The 18,207-nt window shown below is 41.1% G+C and overlaps 1 protein-coding gene across 1 annotated transcript in view; it reads right to left on the bottom strand.

Moving 5' to 3' along the window:
- ACTR3 (actin related protein 3) overlaps nt 1-7,061 on the bottom strand; it is a 53,501-nt gene extending 46,440 nt beyond the window's left edge. The window contains exon 1 of the mRNA XM_032783747.2: nt 6,837-7,061. Within this exon, the coding sequence (XP_032639638.1) occupies nt 6,837-6,880 (44 nt within the window). The 5' untranslated portion in view covers nt 6,881-7,061. The remainder of the gene's footprint in view (nt 1-6,836) is intronic.
- Between the last annotated feature and the right edge of the window lie 11,146 nt (nt 7,062-18,207).

Below are 18,207 nucleotides of genomic sequence, written 5' to 3'. Positions count from 1 at the left end.
TAGATCTGATGATAACATGCCATTTAAAAATATACCACTGCTCAAAATGGGAACTTAATCTCCTCAATTTATAGTTTAGCCCAGGGGTTCTCAAACTGGGGGTTTGGACCCCTCAGGGGGTTGTGAGGTTATTACATGGGGGGGGGGTCACAAGCTGTCAGCCTCCACCTCAAACCCCACTTTGCCATCAGCATTTATAATGGTGTTAAATATATAAAAAAAGTTTTTAAGTTATAAGGGGAGAGGGTCACACTCAGAGGCTTGCTATGTGAAAGGGGTCGCCAGTACAGAAGTTTGAGAATCAATAGTTTAGCCATCTATGAAGTGTACGCTATATAAAGAAGATTATCTGTAAATGTTATACCATAGCAGATTAACAAAGCCAAATACAAACATTAATACAAGCACTTATACATTACCATAGCTCCCTGATCCAACTTGTAATTCTGAATCTATTTGCTTTCTACTTGTGAAATTCATTTAAAGTAATTATTTAAACAATGCCAAAAATAAAAAAGGTGTATTTTATTTGAATGCAGTTCTCAAAAATAAGAAATGGTACATGGCTTTGAATGTTATGTTTGTATTACAAATGTAATTTGTGTTGGCATTGACAGAATGCTCCTTTTCTCCTACCACATCCTCTGGAACCTGCATATTCATTTTTGGGTGTCGTAACAGTATGCCTCTGTATTTCAACACACAAGACAGAGCTGGACATATGCTGCATTGCTAATTGGTCATTACTTTCAAATTCTTCCACATAATCTACTTACCCTAAAAAAAAACATTAAAACTACACTTTATATTATAGCTAATACATGTGAAAGTGTGTCCAACTACAGGGTAAAACAAAATGCCCTAGAATTTTGGAAGAGATTTTAATATACAGGTATGCATAAAATTTCCTATCATTAAGAAAAAATACAAACATATCACTACACAAAGTCAACAAATCAGGCCCATCCCCTAGAATAGGCCAACAGCTTTCAGATATCCATCAGAAGAAGCCTGAGAGAAAAGATTTATCATCTATTAAGCTCTGAAATCAACTAGCTAGGAGTCTGCTGGGCCGATAGAAACAGCAAATTCCAAAGTCAAGTCTTCTACTTGCAAAAAACTCTGCTAATGGTCCCCCAACACACAAGGCCACCCCCACTGACTTCTGCTTTTATGACAGTACACAAAGGGAAATTAAGAAACTTTTCCTATATCAATCATGACTTGCTAAAGATTTTCCCCAATCTTTTGGGGAAGTATGTAAAATATACAGCTGTTTAACTGCATTTCTTCTATACAGATGTGATGCAAACATTCTGCACAGTGAATAAAAGTGTCCAGAGCATCATTACATTTGTGCTAGTTTCACCTCTTAACATTAATTTAAGAAGATAAACAAGTGGTGTTTGTCTGTCAAGAGCGGACTTGCATTAAAATACTAGTTTATATAGTTATGTTGCAACATGTTTCTACTTCAAGTCAATGTTTAAATTAGAAGCAGTTGTCTTCTGAAAAAGTATCCTACTGAACTGTAGACAAAAACATGTCATTAAATCTTGTCTTAATAAAAGCTAGTCTCATTTAAGTTTTTTTTTTAAACCACATAGGCTCAAATCTGACAGTAAACATACAAGAGCAGTGATATTTCTGAAATCTCTTGCAGATGCTGAACAACATGGAGATAAATCTAAGGCAACTCATGACAAAAAACCCAGTGCCAGTAAGTATGCAACATTCTCAGAAAAAAAAAAATCATAGAAGATTAGGGTTGGAAGGGACCTCAGAAGGTCATCTAGTCCATACTGCTGCTCAAAGCAGGACCAATCCCCAGACAGATTTTTACCCCAGTTCCCTAAATGGTCCCCCCAAGGACTGAACTCACAACCCTGGGTTTAGCAGGCCAATGCTCAAACCACTGAGCTATCCCTCCCCCCCAGAGATAATCAGAGACATTGCATCATCCACAGAAATAAAACTCGAATAAGTCCAGTGACAGCATGCACTGTGTCTCACTCCTCACAGTCTGAGTTAGTCCACTTTACACAGCTGTGAAGTTCTAAGACCATGCAATGACCACAAGTGGGGAAAAACGAGCCTCACAAGAAAGGCATCAGAATAAGACACTTCCCACACCTGAACACCAGTTAAGAATCAAACAAAATGTAGAACCTATGTTCAGATGAGAGAGAAAAATAGAATGGTGTTCCAGCATAAAAAAAAAACATTCAGAAATTGGTTCAATAACATTTTCAATTCAGAGGTATTATCTTCTTTGACTTACTGAATTATTTCTCAAAAACAAAAAAATCAATCAATCTAGGCAAGATGTCATGCGTATCACCTAAAATTCAGTAGTAGTTGCTTCACCTGGTAGCTTACATAAAAGATTCCTGAAGCAGGTACACATGCCAAGGCCTACTTTCAGACTGGAATGTTTTTAAAAGGTAGCTTGTCCAAGGATAACTTTTGCATTCTCAGACCTTTTTTGATTAAATAAGTAGCCTTAGCATGGCATTCATATATTCTGGTAATTTCACATTTGATTTTTTCTCTTTACTTTTGATAAAAAGGCAACTGCTCATACACTAAGTCAGCGGTGTGAGTGGTGTCAAACAGGTGACCCACAGTCCCACCTATTTATCTAGCCCACATGACAGATTAGATTCTCAAGCTTTCATTTTGTTAATAAGTTAGTTTCTAGCCCTTATGGTTCTGAAAAAGAAAACGTGCATTCAGATCATGTTTGGGACGGAGGTAGCTGTTTTTCTGAATTGCCAGCATGCCACTACCCTATCCATCTCAATGCACTGATGAGGTGCTGTAAATAGGCCCATGAGTTAAAAGCCCATAACTCCCAATTGCTGGGTTTCCTGCATCTTGTTCTAAATCATCCAGCTACTTCCCACATAATATTGCACTAGACCGGGGTAGGCAACCTATGGCATGCGTGCCAAAGGCGGTATGCAGGCTGATTTTCAGTGGCACTCACACTGCCCAGGTTCTGACCACCAGCCCAGGGGGCTCTGTATTTTAAGTTAATTTTAAATGAAGCTTCTTAAATATTTTAAAAACCTTATAACTAAACTATTGTTGTATGTAAAGTAAATATAATATGGACTTATAGAAAGACCTCCTAAAAACGTTAAAAAGTATTACTGGCACCCGAAGCCTTAAATTAGAGTGAATAAATGAAGACTCGGCACAGCACTTCTGAAAGGTTGCTGACCCCTGCACTAGACAGACCACAGGTTCTGTGTTCCTAAAAGCCAAATTTTCAACCAATTTTGGTGCCCAAATGTATACCTCATCTGCACATTTACCACATTACCTGTGTGATGTGGGCAACTCAGGTACTAGCATGGGCAAAGGGCCAAAAAACATAACAGAAGCTGAAGAGTACCCTTCATAGTTTTTCCCTCGTTGCATTAATATTTCTCAGGTAGCCTAAACTAAAGGTTGAGTTACTACTATCAGGGCCATATTCTCCCTTGATCTTTGTGCAAGCTTCCCGTCTGGTCAATGGACAATATAAAAGCGATTCGGTCTTCTTTTTAGAATTAGTTTGATTCTCCAATTACTTTTCTTCAACAGGAGGTTTAAATGAAAGTAGCAGATCTGAAAAAGCACCTGCGATGGCAGCAGCAGACAGACAGATAGAAGTATAAATTATATTATTTTTGATGAACCGTGATGTGTATTTCAATGAGACATTTTTGTAAGTTGTGTCAACAGCTCCTCCAGCTGTACATTTTAATGTCACAAAGTGGGCTAGGATTCACTAGCCTCTTCTAAAAGTCCATGCAGCTACTAACTGTGCATGGTCAAAAGTGATTTTCAATCTTATAACTTTTGAATTTTAAAATTTTCAATTCCTTCTCCAAATCTAGCAAAGAGCCTATTCACATGTGAAGCACAGAGGGCACCCCTCTGCCCCCAGAGTTACTGGCAAGCAAAAAAAGCCCTTAAAATCCTGAAATGGTATTTTTCTCTTTTCTATTAATGAGTGGGTCAAGAGATTTTGCTCATGGTTCCCCACACAAAAGATCACTTCTAAACATGGAAAATTTAGCCCCAAAAGGAGAATTTTTAATATCAAAGCATATGAAAACTGGGTTATAAAGAGAGTCTCATTGTAATCTTAACTAGTTAATTACAGTATTTTTTTAATAAGTTATTCTAAATAATAATTATGATAGTTTAGTGCAGTAGTTCTCAACCAGGGGTACAAGTACCCTTGGGGGTACACAGAAGTCTGCCAGGGGGCATATTAACTCATCTAGATATTTGTCTAGTTTTACAACAGGCTCCATAAAAAGCACTAGCAAAGTCAGTACAAACTAAAATCCCATACAATGACTTGTTTATACCGCTTTATATATTATATGCTGAAATGTCAGTAAAATATTTATATTTTAATGATTTATTTTTAGTTATATAGTAAAAATCAGAAAGTAAACTATTGTTCAGTAATAGCGTGCTGAGACACTTCGGTATTTTTATGTCTGATTTTGTAGGCATGTAGTTTAAGTGAGGTGAAACTTGGGGCAAGCAAGACAAATCACACTCCTGAAAGGGATGATATAGTCTGAAAAAGTTGAGATCCACTGGTTTAGTGGGTATAAACAAAAACTGGTGGGAAGAGTCTCATAATTAGGAATGTCAGTACAAGACTCTCTTTCACGTACATTGTAGTGAGGCCTACAAACAGCAAGGTATCAAAAAAAAGAGAAACAGAACCCTCAAGACCTGTACTTGTCTTTGCTGAGTAACCACATTACTGTAGTCCTTGTTCTATATAGTCTCTTACTCCCCTATTTGAATGTAGGCCCCAATAATGAAAAGGGATCCTTTATGAAGACCACTGTAAACAATGGAAATTCATTGCGAGTACAAGTAATTCTCTTTACAGGTTCTGGGCTTGTAAACCCTTCAGGGCAGGAGCCATGTACTCACTTGTAGTAAAGGTAATTTACTGAAACACTTCGTGATCAAAAATAATGAATATGACAAAGCGCTCCCTAATACAAAAGGAAAGAGTACATTCACATGTCATATAAATTCAAAGTTTTTATTCCTGCTGTAACTCTAAATGCAGCCTTACCTAAGTTACCATTACTGCACCACCATTTTATACGTATACAAGTGTGCAGTTTATACAAGTGAACATTTATTGATGCTCTATTAGTCCAAACTGGCACTTTTAAATTTAAAGAGGATGATGGGTTCACATTACTACTGTAAACCAATTTTCACAATTCTGAAAGATCAAGTCCCCCCAAAGTTAAATATGCATCTACTTTGAGTTTGCAATATGCCAAATATTGAATTTTTCACAATTTTAGTTTAAAACAAAACTTTCTATCAACATCAAAAAATGGATGGGAAGTGAAACAAATAAGAGCAGCTTAGCACAGTCACTTAACACATTCACTTTCTGTAGAAAAGAGGGAGGAGCTAGAACCACAACAAAAAAAAACTTGACAGATTCTACAATAAAGCCTTTTGGAATGTTTAAAAATAAATCATTCCATCTGTAAAAATCACACACTAATCAGTAACTCACAGGAGGGGGAAAAAATCCTACATTTCCTCAGTACACTACTATTAAAGATACAGTGTAATCCTTCCAAGTTCAAACTCAGTCTTTACTTTCTACTGTTAGGGTCTTGCACACAGTGGGAAGATTAGGAGCAGCAAACACAGGCAACAACTGAAAGGAATTCTGAAGCTCTGTCCCTTCCTTCTATTTGCATCAGCTATCACTGGTACTTTCTCTCTACTCCTCATCGGCTACTTGCTAAATACAAAATAGTTTCTAAAAAGGATTTGGTTCAGGTTTGACACTGAAAACTGCCTTATAAGGTATAAAAGCCTGAAAGCAGGAAGAGGCTTTGACTAAACTAAGGAAGTTCCGCTGCGCTTGCTCACTAGAAGAGGGAGGAGGGTTTCCCCATACAGAAGTAATACTGAATAAATGATTTGATCCCTACATTAAAAAAAATCATAGTATTTAGCAATAACCCATGACCTCAGAATATTTAATGCACACAATTACATGACTGAACAATATAAATAATATTTTTATCATTTTGCTATCCTATCTGGATTACGAGTAGGGTCCACCCTAACCTCACCAGCCCCTGAGCAGGAGCCTGCTTCCTGCAAGACACAGGCAGCAAGATTGGTCTTGGAGAGTCTCAGGCAAGGGTTGGGAACACTGCTTCCCGAATGACCGAGACAGGAAGATTTCTAGAGCAGCAAATGGAATGAATGAGATTAGGGTGGAGAGGAGACCCTACAAAAAAAACCCAAGAGGGCGAGGGGAAAATCCTCACCTTAGGGTGTGACCCTGCCCCTTGATTCAGACTGATTTTGGAGAGTTAGAGCAGATTTTGCAGTCAGCCAAAAATGAACTAGGGGTGGAAGATTGTGCCACTTGGGGAGAGAGGCCCATTCCCACGGGGAGTCGGGGTCGGAGCCTGCGCCCACCCAGATCTGGGGGAGCGGGTGGGTGCTCTTGGGGCAGGAGCCCGCCCCCACAAAGCCATCTGCCTCGGAGGGACAGAGCTGCGCTGGGAGGGGGTGGTGGGGAGAAATTGGGGGAGCGGGGGAGGAGTGCTCACTTCAACCCTTCCCCCCGCTTTCTAGCCTCCTCTCCACGCTGCCACCACCGCCCCGGGGGGAGGCTATTGTGGGGCAAGACACGTCCCTACAGCCACCCCACCCCACCGGCCTCAGGCATCCACGCGGGAGAGGGGCGCCCCGGTGCCTGGTACCAATCTGTCAGCTGCCTCCCTGCTGCCCATTCATCGCCAGCTCGCCGCCCCCGCGCTCACCCCGTGCCGCAGTCCACCACGCACGCCGGTAGCCGCCCTGCCATCCTCCTCGCTAGAGACGGTGCTGGCCGGGGAAAGGTGGGGGCCCCTGGACTCTCCTTCTCGCCTCTCTCTCTCCACTATGGGCGAGCGAACGCGGCCACTTCCGCAACCCGCCAGTCCCTCCCTCGCTCGCTCGCTCACAGTCCGGGCGAACCCAAGATGGCCGACTCCCTCGTCCCTCCCAACGCAACACGGCGAGATGGGCGGGCGCAACAACCGAACTATTCGGTGACGTCCAATTTCTCGTCCTCGTCCCTACGAACGGGTGTGAAGTAAAGCGGGCGGGCGCCTCTCCGCCCCCTTATTTTTCTTTAAGAGCCTTGGTTTCACCATCTGATTCTTCAAGGTCCTTTTGAAGGAGGATTAATTAAAAAAAAAAAGAGATCTGCCAGTTATATGAATAAACAGGCAGAAAGAATTATTCGCCTTCTATATTTGGAAAAGACACAGGGACAAATGATTGTTAGATGGAGGGAGGAACAATGGCAAAGATTAAACACAATCAACCAAGTTCTTGTAAATTGGTGCTGTTGAAATAGTGGGATTGGGAAGGAGGGCTGCAAGCACCACCAAACTCAGGTCCCAGTAATTGAGATCTTTTGAAATGGCAGGGTGAGGGAATACTCAGTTTCTATATAAATGTGGATTAAGCATGAAATGCAGAAGTGGATACTGCTTGGTTCTGTTTTTGAAGCATCCAAATGCAAGAGCAGACAGAAGTAGCTGTCTCCCAGCAGTACTTTTGTGAATCATGTACTCTTTGTATATGCATTTTTTCCACTGGTAAAAAGCAAGTAGCTATTCTCACAATAAAAAAAATCCCCTAAAATAAATGAGAAAATAATAACAATAAGACCTGTTTTAAAAAGTTTGGTAGTGTCCTTTTATTAATTATTTATAGCACTGAGAAATGTACCATATGCTTCACATTAGACACAGAAAGACAATTTCCCTACACCCCCAAAAAATGTACACTCTAAGAGGTCAGGGGGTCAGTTATGGCAGCTTTGCCACAAGACCGTGTTCTATCACCTTCAGCAGCAAATCTCAAAGTGTTGTGGCCTCCTTGCAAACTGAGCACCACCTTGATTGATCTCTGGCAAAGTGCTTAAGGTGGTCTAGTTGTATATTCTGTTTATATCCATCATTGGCAATTTTCTCACACCACCAAAGCTTCTGACACCCACATGAGTGCCAGACAGTTAGGCACATGCCTCAGTACACATGCTTTGAAATTCATTCATCTGCTATTCTAATAATATGTCCATCCCAAGAAAACCGCTAAAACCAAACCAGTGCTGATGAAGGCAGTTGCTGGGTTCAGTTTTGAATATCCTAATTTCTAATCCTGTCCTGCCACTTGATATGGAGCAACTGATGAATATGACAAGAATCATCTATCTGATGTTCTTCAGACCTCTTCTGTGCCCACCTTTCACTTCTGTACAGTAGAGTTGGGGTAAGTATGGTTCTACACATCTACAGCTTCATAGCAAGCTTGATGTCATGACATCCCCATGGCGGAGGAATGGTTACTGGGTTCAGATAACTGTTCTGGGGAGGATTTGGAGGTGGGAGAGAGCCTGCCTGGTTTCTGTCTCATTCAGGGCCTCCTGAAGGTATGGTTCAATGGGACCAGGAGCAATGGCCTGAGGATGGGGAACCTATGCCAGCTGTCTTTCCTACCTCACTGCTACAGCTGCTTTCGTAGTTCCCATGTGTTCTCAGGACAGTGCCTGCTGCTGCTTCTTTAGCAGTATTGTGAGTTCGGCCTTAGAACATTTGGGTGCTACCAACATTTTCCTGAAAAAGGCAAGTAAAGGGAAGATAAAATTGAAATTTGTAATGGTTAATATCTCAGCAAAAGCAGAATGGAATTTCATGGGACAAAGAAAAGGCACTCCTATAGCCTGAGGGCTGGCCTCCTTCCAAATATCAAAGAAGACCGTGACTCAGGGAGCAAAACAATATCCCTTGCAGTACTTACATGATCACATTGTGCTGTAGGGACTTTTGTCCAGGAAAAACAGTGAAAGCATGATAACTGACTAATAGCTCTATAGCATCCAATATCCTAACATAATGCCTCTGATTAGTCTACATAAGGCACTTTAGAACTACAGCTGAAATGGAGAAGAAATAATCAAAAAGCTGCTCTAAGAGTATATTGATTATTTATTTTCAGTAGTACTGCCATTTACTAGTAAATGTAAAATCAAACCCACAAGCACTTACTTTAATGCAGTCTATGGAAGACATCCAGTAGTTTTCTTCTGTTGGTCTAAGCATTCTCTGTGGGTTGACAGCACAAAGACTAGGAAAAAGTAAAGTAGCTTATGTGGAAAGTGATACAAATGTAGCAAATAATTCCATTGCAGCCTTTTTCTATCAGTTTATTTGTTGTTTCTCTGGTCTGAGTCTATATTAAAAATGACATTGCAGAAGAGCAATGATATTGCATTTTCTGTTTTACTAAATTACAATGGATTTACATGCAAAATCCAAAAGCACAGATTTTTATTTTCGTACTGAAATCAGGACTGGTGCAACCATTTAGGCGACCTAGGCAGTCACCTAGGGCACTAGGATTTGGGGGGCAGCATTTTCTTTGGCAGCAACCATGACGGCCGGATCTTTGGCCGCCCTGGTCCCCGCCGGCCTTTAGGTGGAGGGAGCTGGGGAAGGGGAGTGCGGGGAGGGCCACCTGCAGCAAGTAAGGGGGGGGCGGCACGCAGGGGAACTCCCTGCCCCAGCTCACCCCTGTCCCGCCTCCTCCCCGAGCATGCCATGGCTGCTTCACTTTTCCTCTCGCCTCCCAGGCTTGCGGCGCCTGAGCTGATTTGCACCGCAAGCCTGGGAGGTGAGAGAAGTGAAGCAGCGATGGCGTGCTCGGGAAGGGGTGCTCGTGCGCGGAACGGGTGAGCTGGGGTGGGGAGGGGTGCCTCAGGTTGGAAGGTAGGGGGTGGGGAGCTGCCACAGAGGGGGCACCTCAGGGCGGAGCGGGGGAGCTGCCGCGGAGAGTGCCTCGGGCGGGGGATGGGGGAGGGCGCAAGGTGGAAGTTTCGCCTAGGGCGCGAAACATCCTTGCACCGGCCCTGACTGAGATGCTTACAAATAGAGTATGTGTAATTTGCAGCATTTTCCTCAGTACCTTGTGATATACTGTACATTCCTCTTTTTGGAATACAATGCAAACTAACGGTTGGAAGCCTCCAGCTCTTGCTCAGGCAAAACCTCCATTAAAGCCAATGAGAGTTTTTTCTAGGGAAAAGGCTGCAAAATTAGGCCCTTCAGCTGTGAGTTGAATTCTGATTTTTTCTTTAATCAATTCTTAAAAGTTTTGAGCACTCTTGCCCCAATATAGCAAAGAATATAAGCATGTGCCCACTTTTTCAACTTTTAAGTCCCATATGATTGTATAGTAACAGCATGATTTTGGTGTTCAGTGCCAAAACCCAGATGGGCCAAGCTGGATACAGTTGCTGGATATGTGTTTTGTGGTACTGTTGCACCATGATACAGTGGTATCTAGACCATTTGGTGGACAGGGAGAAGTTACATATATACTAACTTTAGATGGTAAAAATGGTGTATATACAAAAATTATATAGATTCAGAAGGCTATTGGTGCCAAATTAGAGATTTTGTATATCAGATGTGTTCCAGACCAGACTTTTTTTTAATGTAATAAGAGAAGTAACTCTTATTTCTGTTTTGATGGTACAATTCCGGGGGTTTGTCCCAGGATTTTGCAGGATTCAGATGCCAGATCAAAACTTTGGCCGTGCTGATGCCATTACTAAACTGGATGGGATGCTTTTCAGCATCCCGAACATGCTCCTGACCTCCTCTCCGGGATACAAAAGGAGTAGGTCTGTGTACCCAAATACAGATTCAGGCCCAAAGAGCAAAATGAAAAGAAATATGAAATGAATGGAGAAAAGAAAGGAATTAGAACATTATCCCTGGAATTTCACTTTGTGTAAGAAGGTGCCACTGCTGGGTGGTGGGGAAGGACTGTGCAGATACACATGAATGATACTTTTTGGAGCACATATATGTAGCTCTTATGATCCAACAGAGTGCTAGCTCAGAATTTAAGAGGCCCAGGTTCAACTGGCTCTGTCATGGACTTCCTTTGTAACTTGGGTAAGTCACTTAGTCTCTTAGTTTCCAGACAGGAAAATGGGAATAATAGTTCTTTACTACCTCATGAGGTGTTGTGAGGATAAGCACATTTAAGATTATCTGGTGCACAGATACTATGGTGATAGAAGCCATATAAGTACTATATGTAGATTTTGAGGCCTACTTCATACAGGTCCAGTCTTTGTCCACTTTGTAATAAAGTAATTAGCAGAAAGGAGAGCAGTTATTTTCTTTACTATCTGTGTGTCCATACGTGGAATATTTAAGGCATATATCATTTTGGTATCTAATTACCGCTTAGTAGTTTGTCTTGGATTTAGAAACATCCGTTATTGTTTAATTCCATCAAAAATACATACAAAATTTTTACAACTCACAAATTAACCTTGGTGCAAGGATATGTTTCCAAAAGAAGACTGAATAAATTCCCTTGCTAATCTACAGCTGTTTGTGTTATTCCTTTGCAATCTCAATTATCTGCAATAGGTGAGAACTTCTGGGGATCTGTTTGACTCTGTATGTGCCTGAGATCTCCAGACAGAATGTGTAGTTTGTGATCACTGAAATCAAAAGAACAATGGAAATAGATTCAAATGCAGTCCTAAAGCCAGGAATATTTCACAACACCAGCAAAGCAGGAATATGTTCTTTCTGTCCTTTTGCTGGAACTTTTGAAAATAAAACACCTTCCTTTTTATTATTAGTTTACAAGAAAACATGCATATACAGCTAAATATTTACACAGTGCCATGTGCATTTTGTCTTCATAAAACAAATTTTGATGAAGCCAAAAGAATATTTATTCCAAAATATTTTAAATTAGAAATGCTTAGTATGTGTGCATACGTTGGAGAGTAGGGAGGGTGTGTGATCAAATTTTACTGAAATTCAGACTATTTTTAAAAAAACTGAATCTCATCTTAATATATTTATTTCCATAGTTGCTTGTCTTTAGTGACTGTGATTGGACTCTTTAGAAATCCCCATTAGTTTTCTGATCATAACCCACTCTGAACTAAAATTCCAAAGGCCCAGATCTTCAAAAGTATACAGGCATCTGACTCAATTGAAATCAATGGAAGTTAAAACACCTAAATAGAGAATTTGGGGCAGATTTCCTATATGATGCAAGTAAAGTCACTTAATCCAAACTTTTCACAGGTGGTCACTAACTGAATATTCTTGATTTTCCTGGGGGCCTGACTAAGATACACTGGGGTCTGATAGGCAGGAGTGCTGAGGGTTCACAGCTGTAAGTGAAGTAAACAGAAGCTGTGGTTTGAACATATAGACTAATGCTAAATCCTCTGAAAAATCAGGTCCTATTACATCTCAGATTGGGCACCCAATATTAGGTGGATACTTTTGACCTTAATCTTTCTCTATCTCAGTTCCCCTAATCTTGCAGGGGCATTGTGAAAATGAATGCATTAATATTTGTAAAGCAATCAGATACTATAGTGCTGAGCATCACAGCAAAGCCCATAAAGTAAATTAATAATTCTGTCTTCAAAACAGCATTTTAATAGTAAATAAGGCACTGGGCCACATACTGCCCAGTTAGGAGAAAACAAAATATTGGATTGCTGATCATTAAGTGAGCACTCTCAACTCTGCACACTGAATGAGGTAGTGGTTTGTAGGGGGAAAAAACCAATATGTGATCATGTAATTAAAGACTGTATCATAATACACATGTGCAAGGGAGGGGCAAAGTAAGGTTGCACAGGCAATCTAACTCTGGCATTTCTTAATTTTTGAGTACTTGACTTTGCAGCCTTAATAATGTTCTTTTAACATAGTTTTGTGTATGTATGTGTGTATAATTGCATATAATCTGGACATTAGAAGCAGTTATGTTCCTGTATTCGGAGACTATGAGTTGTAAATCATGCCATATATCACTCAAAAGATAATTTCACCTACATTTACAATAAAGTCCTAAATTTGTCCTGATGTCACAATTATTTTCTCTTTCTTATTCTGCTCTCTAGTCTGTGAGAAAAAATACTTTATTAACAAAGCTTATTGGTAATTAGGCAATCTGTAATATCATGAAGAAGCAGGAAAAAAAAAAAACAACAGCTAGAGATTCAAGACAGCCAACATAGGAACGTTAGCAGCTAGAGGAAGGTGAGAAAAGGGTTCAAGACCTTGTCAGAACTGCTGGCAGAGGAGAATCTAGTACATTGGACATTATCATTGGTATTGTATCAAAAATTGTATACTTTAAACAGACGATTAATTATGTGCAGCCTGGAATTTCAAATGTGATTGCTTCCTTAGGTGGCAAGAGCCTAAAAAATAATATGCAAGCTTTATGTTACATTTTGCTGCATATACTACATGCACGACAGCTAGACATCCAATTGTGAGTTTTGGAAGAAGGCTGTAAAAGTCCCAGACCCCAAATAGGGAAGTGGCGAAGAAGAAGCAGAAGAAGAAGTTGATGATACCCTTAATCATGCAAACTGAGAAAAATTACATGTGAAGAGAATTTTATTTTCACTTTAACCTCATGCTATCTTCTCTCCAGTAAATTTCACAGAATATTTAAATAGCAAAGTTTTAATGACACCGTGCTCAGAATTCACATGTGTGTTTGTTCAGACAGAAGGTATCTGCATGCCATTATATCTTTATTCCTTTAGCAATGTTGTCAGATAACAGATAAGCCTGGCCAATTGGGATGTTCCAAAATGGCTATTAGTTCTTCTCCCTACCTCTGCAATTTTGGGGGATGTCATGTGGTATCCTTATGGACCCTATAGTGGAGCTCTTTGTTCTGTACATGGAGTTCCTTCTGTGTCAGCTGCTCAGACTTGCAGGGGAAAAGACAGAAGTTCTGTCTTCCCTGATCACCTCCTCAGCTGCACAAACCTAATGCTAGTCTCTTATCTCCTTGGCCTGCAATTCCTACCATGTCACTTGATTGTTCACAAATATCTCTAATTCATAGAGTTCCCCAATCACAAGTATGAATTAATAAGGCTGTATGTACATAGAAGTACAATAGTAAATAGGGTTTGAAATTCATTGCTAGACCCTGCCACTTTCAGTGGAGCAATGGTAAAATAATATGCCATTTTGAGCCCTGAGACATCTCAGCAACTAAAGATACATCATTACAGCATGGAGAATGAGACACAGTGGTACACATAGCCCCTTGCACAACCTCCCTCAATTATGCTCCACTCCTAAATTTAAAAGCTGGAAAACCCACAAAATCTTGTGCTTTCCCCAATCTTGACATAACACCATCAGACTCAGTATTGTCCCACAATTAATTCATTTTTTAAAGTAAATCTTTCTTTTTCCAATGCTAGGAAACTAGTTGTGAATAAGCTGATACTCTATCCCAGGGGTCAGCAACCTTCGGCACGTGGCCCATCAGGGTGTCATAGAATCATAGAATATCCCCAGTATATCCCTATAGACTCATAGAATATCTCCAATGGGGGCTGTGGGAAGGGGTGACCAGCATGTCATGGAGCCCGCACCTCTTCCTGGAGCTCCCATTGGCCGGGAACGGCGAATCCCAGGGGGCCATGCCTGCGGACAGTCAATATAAACAAAACGTCTCACGGCCCGCCAGCAGATTACCCTGATGGGCCGTGTACTGAAGGTTGCGACCCCTACTCTATCCCATCTGCAACAAAAAACAGAGACCCTGAATTAGTGTCCAAGCATGCCTGTTTCCTGAGATTGGCCTTTATTGATAATGGAAAAAAATAACAATACAATATAACCCCAGCCTAAGGTTCCTCCCCAAATTGTGAGAAAGTAAGGTGTATCTATCTGTTGCTACTGTTATGGTACAAATTTGAAAATTGCATAAGTCAGAGCTGCATTGGCTCAGCTTTGACTTTCATATTTGATATTTATGTGACATTTGCTGATTTTTCCAAGAAGAATGCACATGCGCAATGCTACTAGTTGATCTGGGAATAGCTATAGCAGCAGTCACAGAGGAGGCATATGGTTTAAAGGAGTTGTGGGTGGTAAAACGGGGGGGATCCTCTATTCAGTATGGTCACGTTCAAAGTGCTCATGTTTAGAGCAACAATGCAACAAATAATGAACACACAGATAACTAGAATCCTCCCTGTCGTGTTCTTACAAACGGTAAAATTCATCCCTGTGCAGAGAACCAGCACAAACACTATGTACCACTTAAGACCTCAAATTTTCATTCAGTGCAGTGCTTTTACTTTTATGCTGCCATCCTGTGATTGCTCATAGTAAATATACTGTTTGTTGATCATATATAAAGTTACTGTCAGTGAATAAACAGAGATGCTGATGGAATGCTCCCAACACAGCAGAAGGGTGCATGACTCCCACTCTGTCCATACTGGGAGCAAATTCATATTAGTAACAACCATGTTTACAGTTTGGCTATGATCAGACAATCAACATCTTATGCAGCAGAATGGCTCCTTGTGAGTGTTCTGAATTATGTCTTCCTATTTCACTGGCAAAAATAAGCTTGCACTACTACTTGCTTGGTTAGTCTTGCAGAGCCTAAACAGCTACGAAAGTCTGAGCTAGATACTATTGTCACCCATGCATCAACAGAATTGCAGAATCTTTATTAGTATGTAGTTATGATGCACAAGCAAGCAAGACTACATCTTGACTTTCAAGATACTTTCAAGTTTTCAGGTAGAGCTTCCAGATCTGGAAGTCAGAAAAAGGTGATTTGGCTTATAAAGTGAGCAAAACTGAAATAGCCTTATTAAAGGACTAGAAATATACTACCTTATGATAAGGGCCGGATTTAAACCTTACGCGCCCCTAGGCACAGCATCTTCAGCACCCAGCCAGCCTACAGCAACCTTTGTGTTTTCCATCAGAAATTAAACTCTCTCCTGTCTCTGCCTCTGCCCCCCCAGCCCCAGAACTGGCTCTTTTCCTCCCGCAGCAGCCCCTCAAAGCAGGGATACCCATCCCTAGCCCCCTGCTCCACGGGCGGAGCAGCCCCAGGGCAGCCGGGGTGGCCAGAGCACAGCCTCCCCAGGAAGGCACAAGACCCTCTTCTACATACGGTGCTCCCAGCCTGAGTGCAACCTACCTCCCCTAGGCAAGGCGCAAGGGGGAGATTGTACCTCTCCCCACGGTGAGCGGTCCATGGGTGTCTTCTGTCCCTCCTGAAGCCCGGCAGGGCAGCCACACCCTGGCTCTGCCTCTGCAAGTGAATGGGGCACTGGCTACGCCCCTCCCTCTACCTCCCCAGCATGGGGCGGAGGCAGCGGGGCGGCCGAGATTGGGAAAGGGCTGGGACGCTCCTAGCATCTTCAGCAGCAACCCCTCACGGCTGCGACTCACAGTGCCCCCAGGCGGGCTGACTCGGATGCTTACCCTGCTCCAGCCCCACACACTGGGCAGCCACCAACCCATACCAGGAGCCTGGCCACCCACAGGAGAGCTGTGCCCCACTATAAGGCAGGATGAAGGGACATAGCAAGATGAAGGGAGCATCTCTTTCCTAGGGAAAAGTCACTTTTAACTACATATGTATTAACTTTTTAACTTTTAACCTACTTTTAACTTTTAGGCGCCCCTAGAATGCCAGTGCCCCTAGGCACGTGCTTACTGTGCCTAATTGGAAATCTGGCCCTGCTTTTGATAGTATATTTAGTGCCAATTTTAAGAATATCATGTCAGCGTTAGCACACATGTTCCTGAAGAATTCTAGGTGGTTTCTTCGAACAGTGTTCCCAAGGCTATTTTGGAGATTAACTGTGTAAGAATATTTCATAAAATCATGCTACAGAGTACTTAGAAGGAGGTAGCCTATGTCATAGTTGGGCTGGAACAGTGTTCAGAACAAAATTTCTGGTGGAATTTTTATTTTTCAGGAAATTGTGCTAATACCCTCCTAGCAATAATTGCATTTAAATATGGTTGAGGCTAGAAAAGTGTTGCTCCCAATCTTAACAAGATCTCAGAAGTTCCTTTTTTATTTTGGTATGATGATAAGGAAAGAAAGGAAGAAACATTTCAAGGCTGTGTCTACACTACAAAATCTAACCATATTTGGCAATGAGTGTGAAACATGACTCCTCATTATCCACGTCCTAGTCCCCTTCAATTAATGTGGCCAGAACTGTAATTGTTTACTGGTGAGAAAAGAATCAATCAAGTTCAACATCCACTGTAAGAAATCATGGTTAATCCAACAGAAATGTTTTGTCAAAACAGGAGTTGAACTCAGTTTATCCTGTCTACATCAACAGGAAAACTGTTTTCACCACTGTCTGAGTGGGTAGAAACAGCCACATTTGATACTAGTTGTGAAACGTAGCAGTATTTTCTAATGTAGACTCAGCCATATTGTTGAGGCCTTTTAAAAATTAGATATTCTAAATCATATTCTTACATGCTGCATAGTAAAAATAACATTAAATATGGTAAAATACCCACAACAGAAAGGGTTTGCATCCCCACTTATACCAAAAATAAACTCAAAAATGAAAGGAAATCCAAAGGGATAAAAGGTATCTAAAACAAAGTTAGATGTTTTTAAACTTCAGGAGCAGTCATTTACCATACAAAAACCTTCATTGCATGTTGCGTTGTTACAGATTGTCAGAAAAAAAACAAAATAATGGTGTCTCCAGACACAATTTGCCATTGTTCTATTGAGGCCCAATAAATGAATGATCAGTATAATTAATTTTAGAATGTTCTTCACTAGTGCTCTACATCTCTCTATATGAGGGGTAGGCAACCTATGGCACACGTGCCGAAGGTGGCACAGGAGCTGATTTTCAGTGCCACTCACACTGCCTGGGTCCTGGCCACTGGTCCAGGGGGCTCTAAATTTTAATTTAATTTTAAATGAAGCTTCTTAAACATTTTAAAAACTTTATTTATTTTACATACAACAATAGTTTAGTTATATATTACAGACGTATAGAAAGAGACCTTCTAAAAATGTTAAAAAGTATTACCAGCACGCAAAACCTTAAATTAGAGTGAATAAATGAAGACTCGGCATACCACTTCTGAAAGGTTGCCAACCCCTGATCTATATAATAAGTCATTGCTGGAGCTGTGGGAATCAACAAAAGTGTTTGTTACTCTGTTACCAATAACTGAGGGGTCAGATTCATTTTGAGTAATATAGGACTTGCAAGTAGTCTCAATGAAACCAATGGGACTACTCAAGGAGTAA

This window comes from Chelonoidis abingdonii, chromosome 10 (assembly GCF_003597395.2).
Source record: "Chelonoidis abingdonii isolate Lonesome George chromosome 10, CheloAbing_2.0, whole genome shotgun sequence".
NCBI lineage: Eukaryota > Metazoa > Chordata > Testudines > Testudinidae > Chelonoidis > Chelonoidis abingdonii.
Note: the sequence above shows the minus strand (reverse complement) of the source record. Positions and strands in the feature narration are given on the sequence as shown.